General features: G+C 37.4%; 1 protein-coding gene across 1 annotated transcript in view; it reads left to right on the top strand.

Annotated features, from left to right (window-relative positions):
• Positions 1 to 14,709, top strand: part of AK5 (adenylate kinase 5) — an 84,357-nt gene that overhangs the window by 42,245 nt on the left and 27,403 nt on the right. The window contains exon 8 of the mRNA XM_032118704.1: positions 4,281 to 4,357. Coding sequence (XP_031974595.1) covers positions 4,281 to 4,357 — 77 coding nt within the window. The remainder of the gene's footprint in view (positions 1 to 4,280; positions 4,358 to 14,709) is intronic.

Below are 14,709 nucleotides of genomic sequence, written 5' to 3'. Positions count from 1 at the left end.
TGTTAAAATATGAGTATAAGCATATTTGAGCCAATGAACCATATTGAATAGAATTGCTAGCAGGATTCAAAGTAAGTAATGCCTTTAAGCAAGGATTGGAAATTCATTAGCTGATTTGCCAAAATGCAGATTGTCCAAGGAGCCGATTTAATTAATTTGCATGATGGGTCATAGCTACCTTGTGATGGGAAGTGAAGTACAACTGCAGATCTACAACTGCAGATAAATTTAGACAGATCAGTACAGTTTATGTTCATTGCATAAATGAATTTAATGAACCATGAAAAAGCAATGCTTGACATTTGCATTCCTGACAACTTAAGGATGAACACATTTTCAGAGTAAGTGTCATGAACCCTGGCTTAAAACACTGAAATGTTTTGTAGGACCAGAGACATTTACAGCCATGATCCCTTGGGCTTTGGGGTGCATTTCTGTCATAGGAATTACACACCTGCCTGTAACAATCACACTCTCTCAGCTTTCCATGATCAATCTTACACAATTCAGCTTAGGAGCAACAAACAATATGTAAAATACAGCTTAAAATGTAAAATACAGCTTCTTGGTGAAGGAGGTGACTGAGCACAGTTGTGCATTCCTCTGGTGCAGGGGTATCACTGTCCCTGACTGTCAGACCTGGCAGGGGTAGCACCTGTCAGCACATCCTTGTACGGCTGCAGCCACCTTTAATTCACCTCGTCCCTCAGTGCTGTGCCATTGGATCCTGTTGGATTCCTCACAAGACATATCTTTATGAAAGATGCCTTCAGTGTCAATATACAAAACATGGCAAAAAAGGGGAATGCATTCTAGCTCTGTGCTTTTTCTTATTTCAGCCTGTTCCTCCCTGGAGACCTGATTATTCAGTTAACAGGAATTTAATAAAAACTTTCAACTGCTTTATTTTTTAATTGTGCAGTACTGTACCTAATAAAACCTTCTCTTTTTTTCTCTAAGGAAAACACAGGGCCCATGAAAATGACCAGGTCCCCCTTGCCTTAACTTTATTCATGCAGTTCAGGAAGCATATTTTAAGCCCTAAGGGTACCTTTTCATATCAGGTGCTTGCAAGTTATTTCTCCATGGTGGCAGAACTTTCATGGGCTTTCTTAATTGATATTTTTTAACTTGAGTTTCCCCTTTTGCAATTGATAAAGTTACCCGGATCACTTCCTATAGGTTCATACAAGCACAGGAAGGCTCCAAGTTAACCCAGAGCTTATTTGAGCCAAGAGATTATTTGGTGGAATGGGACACCCCTTTGAAAGAACTAAGATTAATCAGACTGTTAGCCTTTCCTCCTAATAGTAGACAAGTATTAATTGTTTTTATAGCTTGGTCTCATGGTACTAACTTAGCAAAAGAAAAATAATGCAACTTGCTCAGAAAAGGCAATGAAACTTATTTATGATCAACTGTTCTGTTGTCAGACATGAGATGTGCAGCCTGCAGTCTCATTGAAAGTAGCAGTGCATGTTTGCTTCCAAACACTTGAACCAGTCCTCCTCTTTTCCTTAAGCCAACATTTTGCATTTCACCTTTGACAGATAAACATTGCCACAGGTTTTACGTAAAATGTTGCTAATTTAAACTTGGGTTTAGAAAACCTCAGCTGAGTTTTGCATCATCCACTTTCTAAGGCCCTCCTTTTGCCTTTAGCCTTGTCTGGGCATCTGCCTACAGCAGGATTCCCGACTGCCAGTACCTTGCCAAGGGGCTCCCTGGTGTGCCTCTGCTGCCGCACGTACAGGCAATAGTTAATGAGCTCATTGTTCTCCCCTGGAAGACCTGTTTTAGGAAGATTTAGTCCAACCTTAGCAAAATATGCTCCCTCCAACAAGAAACCAAGCTAGAGCATAGGAAACTACTCATGCTGCACCAGGGATATCGCAAGTACTCTTATATGTCCCTTAATTACTTTATCTTGTCCTGGGAGTAGCCATTTGCTTCAATTCATTTCTGATGGGTTTGTCTTTAGGCAATTTGAGAAGGGTAGAGAAGTCTGAGCACTGTTCAGTGATAGATGGTTATAGGCTTTGTTAGTTTTCATTAAACCATGAAAGAGTGATTTTCAATTTTTCTTGAATATACCCTAGGAAGAAGCGATGTTTTTCCAAGGACACCAGTGTTCTAGTTCAAGTAAAAAAGGCTTTAAGATGCTTGACCATATTAAAATTGTATAACCATTATGGCTTTTATCACTTAAGATACATTATGCATGAGTATTCATTTTCAGCCTGACCTTTACATATAAGTTTGCAGCATCATATTTCATACTAATGTTTCTAGCTAAGAATACGTACTGCTCTTGGTAGTTAAGTGACAGTTAATCAAGTGCCTTTAATAAAGTGCCAACAAGTGCCTTTAGAAGTGATTGATGTGTCAGGGTAGGCCCGTTCCAGTGACAACTGAGGCTTAGTTAAATTATATTATTAACAATGACACGGTGTTAAGAGTGAGATGTCAGCTGTGTAAAATAAATCAAAAATTAAGATTCTCTCAGCAGATGGAAATCTATTTCCTTGCATATAGCTTCTAGAGACAGGTATTTTCAAAAGACCATAAAGTGTACATACCAGAGAACATGCTGCATTTGTACATGGTGACACTGTGGCACCAGGAATATAATTCCTTTCTGTAATTCTTTTATGGCAATTTGATGAACTATACATGAGCATTGGGGGTGGGGGCAGGGGAGGGAGGGAACCAAAACAGAAGCAACATCAGATGGTAGATGCAGGTCTTTCCCTGGTATATCTTATGTAGTCCAGAAAGTTAAATTGAAGATTAATTTGGCAGTAATTGTGATAAGGATGGCAAACTAAGACATCCTGGAATCATCATCTGTTCCAAGCAGTTACAGTTTGGTCATCATGACATCCAGTTCCTCTCCTCTGTTCTCTCTGTCAGGGATATATACTTCACCACCTACATAGATTATTACTATGTAAACTTTAAAAGCAAAAAAACCCCGATAGTATATAAATGCATCTGGCACAAATTGAACTGCAAAATCTGTTATTGATAGTGCTTGTTAGAGCAAGCCACCCATACAAACAACTCTAATGGTGAGACAACAACTCCAGGTCAGCAATAGGCTTAAAACTATGTACCCTCAGTGCCAGTGCTTGCAGGAACACCATACCTGGTAGAGACACCTGTAGCCCAGGAAGGAGGGGATTGCTTTCTTCATTAGTGATCTTGTTTGACTGGGGACATGAGGGCACAAAACAAAACACAGCTTATACTTCCCCTGGTGTTACCTGTTGCTCCGCACATGAAGTGGGTGGTTGGACTCATCTGTGGCTGCCAGCTAGTTATAATCTTTATGTTTTTGTGTATCATTACAGTATTTTTGTTATTCTCATTTTACTAATGCTGTGAAAACGACTTCTATAGTCTCATGCCTATTGACATTTTAATGTGTTTAGAATGTGTGCAGAATTTGGTTTAGGGCTGCACCATTTGGAGGACCCAGGAGACAATTTCCTTCTTTATTGCCCAGGATTGACATAATCCAAATGGGGTGACAGTGCCAGAATAGGATGTCCATGTTGTAGCCTTCCTGTGTTTGTATAGAAACATTATTGGTGGTTTATCCTCCCATTGTGGTTTAGCAATGACGCCCCCCCACATGACTTCTTGAAATATCAAGCACAGTTTCTGTTGTCCTGCACCTTCAGCAGTTCAGCTGAGGCTAAACTGTAAAGCTCAGCCAGGCCAAGGCTTCTCGACAATTGAACTTTGCAAGGGACTGCATTCTTCCTGGTCCTGCCACAGGAAGATGACAAGGAGAAGGGGCACAGCCACACAGTCTCCTTGGGAAGGGGTAGAATGGGATAGAAATGGAAGCTACTGCTGCTGGAAGCATGCTGCTTTGGTCCCCTATCAACACCACTTAAGGATCCTTATGTGCTAATCAGAAATTAGTATTTCCTTTCTCTTTCTTAAACTGGTCTCTATTCTCCCTTGAGTGTGGCAATTTTATAATTGCAAGTCATGGCACGCAGAACACCCTGCCCAATAAATATGCAATCTAGCTAAAACAATTCACCATTTAGCATAGCCCTTCCTTGTGAAGATTTGTGGAAGCTTTTATGGATGCTTTGAAGGCTTTGCTAATGAAATACTGTTCACCTGGGTACTCTAGCAAACCTGAATTGTTCCTTGGATCATGGTTTTTGCACAGATACAGGCAACTGGAAATATTATAGTGTTCCACCACATAAAATGAAAATTTTCGATCCATTTCTGAATTATTTTCTTTCATATTTTAGGGCCAAATGAACTTGATTGCAGTCTGATTATGGATTCTGGAGATACTGTTTATACAGAATTTGAATTTGAAGACCAGGTAATTTTCTTTATATATGGCTTTTCTCTAGACAGTTTTCTAGTTTATGTACACCCTGCACTATAAAACTTGTCTGAACAAGGTCATGGAACTTAAGGATAGATAAGGAAAGGGATTTTTAAGTGCAACATAAGTAAATTCGTGATACACAGAAGTTGCTTTCTAGTTAGGAAAAGAGAATGAATATTATTGTAGTATTAAGAGCCTGTTTCTTCCATTACTGTGCATTGCTAAGTTTCCTCCATAGATTTAAAAATGTTGGCAAATGGAGCAAATAAAATTGCTAAAACGCACTTTAAGTCTGCTATATATTTAAGAAGTAAAACACTTTTCAAAAGAGCAGTATGGAATTACAAAAGTGTGAAACATAACTATAAACAAATCAAACATTCTTCCTATGAAAAAATATTTTTGAGAATAAAAAAGAAAAAATCCTTACAGTGTGTACCAGCCATTCTACTGATCCTATTCAATCCACATTTAAAACCCAAATTTTGTTAAGAGTTTTCATTGTATATAGGAAGAATGCCAGAGAGAGGAAAAAAAAGGTTGTATATATCTTTCCCCTATAATTTTCACATCCGCAATGGTAGGGTCACATCTGGAATAGTGTTCAGTTTTGGATTTACTAATACATCATATGGAGATACTTAAAAAGTCCAGCAAAGGACCACTAAGATAATTAAGGGACTGGATCATCTCTCTTACAAGGCAAGGCTGAGAGACCTGAGTGTTCAGCCTGGAAAAGAGAAGGCTCAGGGGCATCTCACCAAAGTGTACAGAACTCTGAAGGGAGGATGCAGAGAAAATGGATCCAGGAATTTTTAGTGGTGCCCAGTGACTGGACAAGAGGCAGTGGGCACAAACTGAAACATGGGAGGTTCCTGTGGCTTTGGTGCTGCACTAGGGATAAGTGTTGTGTGCTTGTTATTGTGCTGTGGGTAGGCATTAAAAGAATGACTTAGAATTTAAAAAAAGAAAATTTAAAGCCATCTGCCTATCACACCACCATACTTAAGGGTGGTGTTTTTGTATGTTTTGCTTCCTGTCTTCCACTTTTGCATGACTCTGCTTGTATTTTCTTCATGAATACCACAAACATTTCTCTAGATTTGTGAGCAGCTTGGCAAAGGATGTTAATTTGTGTTTCTGTTGTCATTCAACTAAATGCAGTTGCAAATGTTCTCACCTCTTTTCTCATTACTTGCAAAAGATATCTTTTCTTGTGACATTTTAAAGCTAGTGACAAAATGAGGGCCAACAAAACTGAATTTTCTTTATCATTGGATCATTCATTGGTTTTCTTTCACAGTATTCAATGCAACACTTTATCCTCACCTGCAACATGTTACAGGTTCTAGCCCTATTCATTTCTTTTAATTTATAGATCCCTTTACTGTTCTTTTTGGCTCAGTTATTTCAATTTGGCTGTTTTTCAAGGAGGCAGCTTGCCTCTGTCTCCACATCCCCTTTTAAATCCCATTCTTTCATAAACCCTTCTTAAAACATTCCCTGCCCAGGAAACCCTTAAATTTCCTATTATGTTTGTCTTTTATGTACTTTGTTATTGAAGGTTTTAGGCCTATAAAGCAGAATCTATATTTATATTATGTTTGGCAATTTTGATGTTAAGTTTTGCATTTTAATGACATATAAAATAGGTTCTTTTGGAAGAGTATGTACACTAAAGAAATTATACTTTTGGCTCATAATGTTTACATAATAAGCACAAGTTTTATAGTTATAAAATAAAATTAACAGAAACATGAAAATTACTCTGATATTGTAATAATTTCAAACTATATCATTCATTGATGATACATTACACAGTCCATAAAAGCGCTGACTGCAGTTTTGAATGCATGTGGTTCTCACATGAGATTAAACAAGACTATGATGGGACCTTATTGTCTTTGTCAATGGCAAATATTCCTTCTGCCAGATGTGGCACTTAGATTTTCTCATTATTTTGCTAAACCAACACATTGCCATTCTGGCAAGAGTGCAATACTGTTATCAAACAAAGAAGGAGAAATGAAGCTAAAACAGTGCTAAAATCCCATCAGTCAAGGACAGATATATAAATATGAAGTGGCTGACACTGACTCACTTCAATTGCAAGTTGATATCTTGATACTTTTTTTTGCAACATTTTGCAACATTTAAAAAAATAGAAATATTTATATCACTAATAAATAAATTTATACGGAGTTTATATGAGATGCCTTGTACAAATATAAAGAAAATATAAAGGAGAAAGCAATTGCAACCAATTTGAAATTATGAAAGCAAGTATTTTATACAGAAGCAAAAAAGGGAGTGGAGATTACCATGAAGTCATAATACCACCGAGCTGCCTAGTCTGAAAAACAGAATGAGAAATTACTCTCAGGAAGGAAAGATCAATAACTAAATTCAGGAGTGAGGAACTGCTCACATTCAAAACTTGAGCTCATTTTGACTGTGGCAGTGATTTAATACTCCAGTGATTTACCACATGCTGTTTACGAATTGTGTGAAGCATCAACAACCTTTACTCAGAGAATCTCAAGTGGAAAAAGAATGCGTGTCTGGATACGAATGTGTCATGCAGTGATGTTATTGCATAGGAAATCTGTCATGAGCATGTGGGGGATAAGAAGGCTGGTTTCCAAGCAACCTTACACAGCTGAGCTGCTAAAAATGGCTGAATTTTAGGGGAACATCTTGGTAGTCACTGACAAGGGGAGTTGGGGGGATCACACAGAAGACAAAGCCACAGCTGGCAATGGGTGTCTTGGTGCACCTGAAATGGACTTACACAGATACTTTTGCATTTTCTCATTCTTGGAATAAGCTGGGAAAATCTCCAGTGTAAACTAAGCCAAAAAAGTACGTGAGTTCTTCAGATGTACATTACTTCTTCCAGAATAATGTCTCTTACTGGTAGGCAGGAGCAAGGAGAACGAGTGGTGTGGTTCCAACTACTGATGTAGTCATTCGCTCATGTAGGAGTGCCCCAAAATACAGCCAAGTGCTTCGAGAAACACCTGATGCCTCTTGTTGAAACAGTGCAAAGCAACACTAGTGCAAATTAAGATCTGGCTTTTCTGGAAGAGTATGAATGGGAAATTGAATTATAAACAACTCAGAAAAAGCTTAAGCTTTGAATTGTACATTTTATAAATGATTGTTCAATTAAATTCATGAAACTAAATTAAAAGCAAGCTGATTGTTTTCTACTGGCTATGCATGAATACTACAAGAACTAGAACACTTGTAATCACTAAGTCCCTACAGCACTGAAAGGCAGGAGGAAAATTCCCTTTTTTTAAAAAAAACCCCAAACAAACAGACAATCTTTTCTCCAAATCATTAATAGCTGTTTTTCTGGTTTTGTCTCAGATCTGTCAGATCCTGTATTACAGAAAAAATAATAGAGGTTTTTAGAATTACTTAAAAATACATTATTCCAAAAAATAGAAATAAATAAATAAATAAATAAGGCAGAAAGTGCCTCTCGTTGAGAATGCCTTTTGGAAGAACCAGACAAGGTTTCGTGTCTTAGCAATCTCTATAGCCTTTTCTGGAATAATGATTACACTACGCATGACTTGATTGGAAAACATAAAAGCAAAGTAATGTGATTTTCACCCATATTAAGACTTCAGGAATATATTTTGGGGCAGTCATTTTTGAGTGCCACAGCTTTAAAGAGTATTCTCGATTAGTAGAACCTGTTCTGACTAGTGTCTGGTTTAATAAGGATTGTTCTTCGCTGCTGGAATGGTCTCAAGTGAGATAAATGTTTTTAATGGTTACTGTGCTCATTTATACTTGCCATTCAATTTCTCAACTTTGCCAGAGAGACTGTCAATATAATGCCACTTGTTTCTGGAGATCAGAAAGTTTTTATTTTTAACAATTGGATTTTTAATTAGAAACCCACCATTTGTCTTATTTCAAGTGCATTCAGGCCAAAAGGGAGTACTGAAGAATTGGCATCAGTGAATCCTATCAAAGAGTTCCAGAAGAAAAGAGCATCCAATTATTTTCTCATGAAAACATGCCTTTCAAGACAACCTTAGCTAGCCTGAGGAATATTTAGAGTAATTAAAGAAAAAGTTAAAACACACTGTCAGGTGACTGTAGAATGAATACACTTCTGTACAAGTGCTTACAGAGCTTCAGAATTTGGGAAATGTGAAAATCAGGTCAACTTCAAGTTGAAAGCCTCAAAAGTATATTTAGCCTTTTCTAATATTTGGAACAGGAGGTCATAGATTTCATAGAATGGTTTGTGTTGGAAGGGACCTTAAAGATCATCTAGTTCCAACTTCCCTGCCGTGGCCAGAAACACCTTCCACTAGACCAGGTTGCTCAGAGACTGATTCAACCTGGCCTTGAACACTTCCAGAGATGAAGCATCCACAATTTCTCTGGACAACCTGTTCCAGTGCCTCACCACCCTCACATCTACAAAACATGGAAACACATTTTTGTGCCTTCAAGGAAGTTTCCAGCTCATAATTGAGACATTTCCACATCCTTGCAGTGTCACAACTGCATTTACTGATGCAATTAGATAAATGCAACAGTACGTGCAAAGAAGAGACAGCCTTTTTTTTTTTGCCCCCCCAAATGTATCAAAGACCTAGGAAAGGTAGATGTAAAAAAAAAAAAAAAAAAAAGGGTTTCTGTTCAGCAATGACAAGCAATCAACTGAATTTAAAAAAATGAATAACCCAATCTTTGCTGCAAAGTTTGGAATGTTTTACAATTAGAAATGTGACAGCTTACTTGAAAAATTCACAAGCAAAACCAAAATCAAGTGGAGGAATAAAGCCCTGATAAAGATTTACTCTCATTCTAACAAGAGGAAACAAGCTCTTGATTAAAAGTTTTCACCATGTAGTAACAACTCACTTTACAGCTTGGTGTAGTTTCCTCTCCGAAACACATAGGAGGAGTCCAGGCTTTAGGGGAGCAGGAGAAAAGCTTTCAGTGAACTGATGCAAAATAGACTCCATTGCTACCAAGACTATAACAATATTTCTGGCCTGGCTGATTAGCATAGCTTGAAACTTAAATATTCAAGAGACATAATGAAAAGTTCCTGAGAGTCTTTTCAATGCCGAGGCAGAATACAAATATTAATAAAACTGATGGGCAACAGCAAATTGAAAGCCTCATTTAACCAAAGCTCTGTGGATTAAACAAAAGACCATTTTTCTCCATTTACTGTGTTTCCTATCAGTTGTCACTGTGTTTTGACTCCCTTTTCTCTACTCTGAAGATTCAGTCCAACTGATTTATTTGATCCTTCAGACACAGTACTCTAGGGTTAGCATTACAATACTACAGAGAGCAAATGGCACACCTCCATTAGGAGGAGAAATTTTCATTCAGACTTCTAAAGGTACCTTTCAAAATTAGATAAACATTAATTAAATTCTTCAAGAAGTCAGATTAGAATGTCATATATTAATCATGTGCTTTCTTTTTACTTGAGAACTTAAGGAACTTTTGGTGTAACAGCAGTTTTATTCATATATGCTGTGCAGCATTGAACATTACAGGTCTTAGTAAAATGACCAAAAGTATCCAGAAGCTATTTGGGCTTTTAATAGTGAACATTTCTGCAGTGTCCATTACTCTTTTGCTGATAGTCAGTGGTATCAATTTGAATTACAGATTCTGGTTTTACAGAGAAACTGATTAAAACAGTGGGATAGAAAAGAAAATGAGAGGAAACTCAGAATGGTTGTGGAACTCTGTTCTCTCAACACTTGTTTTTGTTAAAGGTGGAGTCCAATCTAGTTTAAGGATATCTGCAAAAAGGCGTAATGAATAAGCATCCAAAGACATGGAAGAGCTGGAAAGGCAGGCCTAACTACAGAGAAAAGATATTTAATAGAAATGTACTGAAGTCAGTGAACAATCTGTTCAGTTCAAGTTGCCATGGAAACTATCCTATTAAATGCTTTAAAAAAAACAGTTCTAGAAACAAAGTACTACAGTTTGCCTTACAAAATGTTTCCTGAATAAGCTCAAACCATGTGTATTTTGGTGCTCCTAAATAATTTTGTAACCACGAAGAAATTTTTTTCTCTTTCAAAATCACCATTGTACACTGTAATAAAGATATGTGTGAGAAAGTCTCCCGCTCTATTTTCCCCCATGCAAACCATGGCAAAATGGGCAAAAAATAGCGCCAATCTGCATTTTTTTCTGTAAAAAGCCAGAAACAGTTGTTTGCTTCTTCTTTCACAGATGTTACTTGAACTTACTTTCTGGTGGTACATATATTAGGGGAGACTGAACTGTCAAGGTTAGTTGAAGTCTTTGCATTCCAATTCTTTCCTAATTTTGAACCTAAAGTTGCTGCCTGCAGCTCTGGTGGGCAGTACAGGGCATAAGGATTCAGTTACGATGATGGTGAGCTCAAGTGAGTTACTGGAGATTTAAACAACAGTGACAGCATTATTCTTCAAGAGGTGCTGCATTTATGCCTCACTGAATAATTTTGCAGTAAATTATGAAGTCCTTCTCTGTGGCTTGTGGAAGTGTCTGTAGTAAAAGCATTACAATTTACAGTATCTCACCATCATTTCTTTAGGCATAACAGTAGGATGTTGTACCTTTACTCACACCAGCTTGCCCCTCCACTGGCAAACCGAGGCCCTATGCCTTCATGAACAAAATACAACTTCACAGCTAAATTTGTGAGTTCTACCTTTACAGTCCAGAGAACTTGCATAACTCGTGGGGAAAATTAGGCATCCCACACAGTTGATGCAAATAGGACCCATAGCAGAACTTTTCATATTCTACCAAAAGTTGATAAAGAAATGTAGAGGTGTATTTTAAACCCTCTCTGCCACCTAGATTTAGAGGCCTTATTCAGGGCTGTGGATTGGTTCTGTTCATGAAGCCCAGCATCCCTAAAGACGGCTACCAAAACCCTTTCTTGAAAACGTTTGTAGTAACAATTCCTATATTTTAAAGCACTGCAGAAGGAAGTGCCTTTTTATTTCTTTTATATTTCTTAATCACTGTCAAAGTACATGCTATATATTTTTACATACACATATAAAACTGCAGTGATTGCAAAGATGCTGTTTTACTCTATGGGATACGTAACTGCTCTTTAAATCACTTATTTGTATTTTATTGAAGCAGAAGAGTGGCTTCTCTGGGTACACTGGAAAATAGAAAAAAATCCCCCATGTATTTTCAGAAAGCCATATGTTTCCTATTTGGTTTTTTTTATTCCTTATGTATCCCAGGATTGTGCAGTCAACGTTAGTCATTTTGGGCTTAAATACCAGTCACAAAGAGTGAAAAGTGGCCTAGTTTTAGAACTCCTTCACAGCAGTGCATCTCAAATCAGTGGACTGTTTCTTCAGATAGTTCAATTCCTTCTTAACACAGAAGTCCTTTATAAATACTGCAGAAGTTGAAAGTCACAAAACTACCTAATAATACATAAGAAGATGTTTTAGTAAACCTTGAATATGCTTGTCCAATGTTAAGCAGAAAAGGTTTTTGAGAGGCAAAATTTGACTACAACTGTCAATTTTTATCTGAATAGCAGCAAATCATAGGATCTGAGGTCACACGCTAGGTTTGGAGGTTTTTGCTACACCCTGTTCTTGTCCTTCTCCATGCCAAGATCTTTTTCTTTTTGAAAACTGAGTCAAGACAGGCCTGCAGAAAAGCCTTTCTTATCTAAAGTTAAAAACCCCAAAAACCCACAAAACGCATATACATTTAAAAAACCCCAAACCAAACCATTAACAACAAAAAACCAAAGCACTGAATTTCAGGTCTCAGAAGGCAGCTCTCACGGCAGAGAGGTTCTACATATAGTGCTGAGGTGTATGATGTGAGGGATCCATTCTTTAGGATTGTCGTCAGCTGTCTAAAAAAAGGACCTGAACAGCACCAAGTCTGCAGTTCAAGTGCACAGGGAGGTGTCCTGCTACACTTCTCTGCTGCAGTGGTTTGATGTGAAAAAAAAAAAAAAAAAAAATTATCCCTGGAAGAATTTATACCAAATAGCATAAATGCTGCACATAGAGAAGAATCATTTAAGGAGTGATGGTGATTTACAGAAAGAAAGAATACTAAAGGAAAAATAGTGATAACTTCCAGAAAGAATTTTGTAGGCACTGGCAGCTTTCTATAAATACAGACCAAACTGAAAACTAACTGAATACTATGTGTGACAGAACTATTTTAAAGTCAGTGGTAGATAGTAACTATGTATAGATAATACAGTTATTGAATGTCTCTAATGTCTTTAAAACACAAATATATTTTTAAATCAAGCTCAAGTTCTTCAAGTTAGATACTGACCCCTCTAGTTCAGCCTTTTAAATCAAATTAATATTAAAATTGCAAATGCGGTGTTTGGTTTACCAGAACACTCTTACACTGCTCTGATGATGCAAACTGCTGATACTCTCCTGGGAGGGGTGGTCTGATTGCACTCCTTGCTGGTAAGTTTGCCCTTAAGAGGTAATTTCTTGGAAATTTTTTCCAGTGTCTGGAAATCAATATGAAACTAAATAGATTTTGCTTTCTTTTTCATGCTTAGTAATCATATGTATTTTTGTCACTATAAGTAGGCACAGAAGTTAACAAATACCAACTCCCACAAACAATAGCAAACACATTGTGACTTTTTCCTCTCTGAACTACCTACAGATATTCTTGATGTCCGTGAAGAACATGAATGGAAAATCTGAAAAAAACCCAAACAAACAAATTTAAAAGCTAGATAATTTGATCTTGGCTTGCAAGTGTTAAAAATGGGTTAATCTCCAACTCTGTATAGGTATAATTTTTTATTATTATTTTTAGAACTGAAAATAAGTTTTGTTTTAAAAGAATAATCACAGAATCACAGAATGGGGAAGGTGGGAAGAAGGACCACAGTGGGTCACCTAGTCCAACCTTCCTGCTCAGGGAGGGTCATCCTACAGCCCATGGCACAGGATTGCATCCAATGGCTCTTGAGTATCTCCAGTGAGGGAGACTCCAAAACCTCTCTGGGCAATCTGTGCCAGTGCTTGGTCACCTGCACAGTGAAGAAGTTCTTCCTCCTCTTCAGGTGGAACTTCCTGTGCATCATTTTTTTGCTGTTTCCTCTTGTCCCATTGCGCAGCAACACTGAGCAGAACCTGGTCCATCCTCTGACACCTCCCTTCAGAGACTGATAGATATTGATTAGGTCCTTTCTCAGTCTTCTCTTCTCAAGGCTGAACATGCCTAGCCCCCTCAGCCTGTCCTCACGAGAGATAATGGCAGAGAGTTTTGTCTTTGCTAGAAACCCAGAACAAAATTGGAATCACAGTGATCTCACCTGTCAGCATTTTTTAGATGCTATTATGAACACTGATGTTTTTGCAGTTGTATGCATTCTGAACAAACAAAAATCACCTCGAAAAACATTAGCACTGTACCCTCATCTTAATTACTATTAGTCCTTTTTGACACAAATAACTTCACTCTGCTGAGCAGCATGAAATATATAAGAAAATTTGTCCTTTGGGGAAAAAAAAAGCCTTGAAGTGTGAAGGTATTCCTACTGAGTCTTACCTTATTTATTAGTTCTGGAGCAGAGGAGGTCAGAGCACAGCCACCTCTGCTTTCTAGAGGCATACTTTAACACCCAGCTTGCAGAAAGCAGCTCAGGCTCAAAATTGATTTGAAGTATAAATCAAATTTAATGGTATGGCTCATAAAATCCATTCCTAGGGAGCACTGCCCTGGCATAAAACCAGCAAAGAAACATGTAATTTTTACTTGTTTAAATAATTTGTGTCTGACACGTTCCTTGGAATATTTACATTCTCAAATTCAAGCTTGAAAATTGAGCATAATTTTAAGCAGCAGTCAAGCTGTATTTGTAATTCAGTCTTATTCTATTGTCTTTTTTCTCCTTTATCCATGATTATTTATCATCTTCGGTAAATTTGGAGCAGAAACTCCTGTTATATCTGTTAGAAATCTGAATAAAATGATTCAGGCACTTTTCACCACTACTTTCTAGAAGCATTTCAAACAACAATGAGGTGATAAGGGAGAACTTTTTTCTTTTCCATGTAAAAAAACCAAAACCCCAACTAAAACCTGCAGGGACTGGAGAAGTGGTTATTAATGGGTAACAGAAAAGCTTTCTCACTTCATCAGGTAACTGACATTCAAAATAGCTGTCACTAAGTCCTAATGAAGAAAATGTCCCTTCATTAGATAAAAAAATTAAATCTACTTTATTGATATGCCTTGAAGGTACTGCTTCATTAGCAGCAAAATTGAAACTTCTGAAGAATTCTGTATCATTCCTTTATTATTTGTCGAGACTT

The sequence above is a fragment of the Corvus moneduloides genome, chromosome 9 (genome assembly GCF_009650955.1).
Source record: "Corvus moneduloides isolate bCorMon1 chromosome 9, bCorMon1.pri, whole genome shotgun sequence".
Taxonomy (NCBI): Eukaryota; Metazoa; Chordata; class Aves; order Passeriformes; family Corvidae; genus Corvus; species Corvus moneduloides.
Note: the sequence above shows the minus strand (reverse complement) of the source record. Positions and strands in the feature narration are given on the sequence as shown.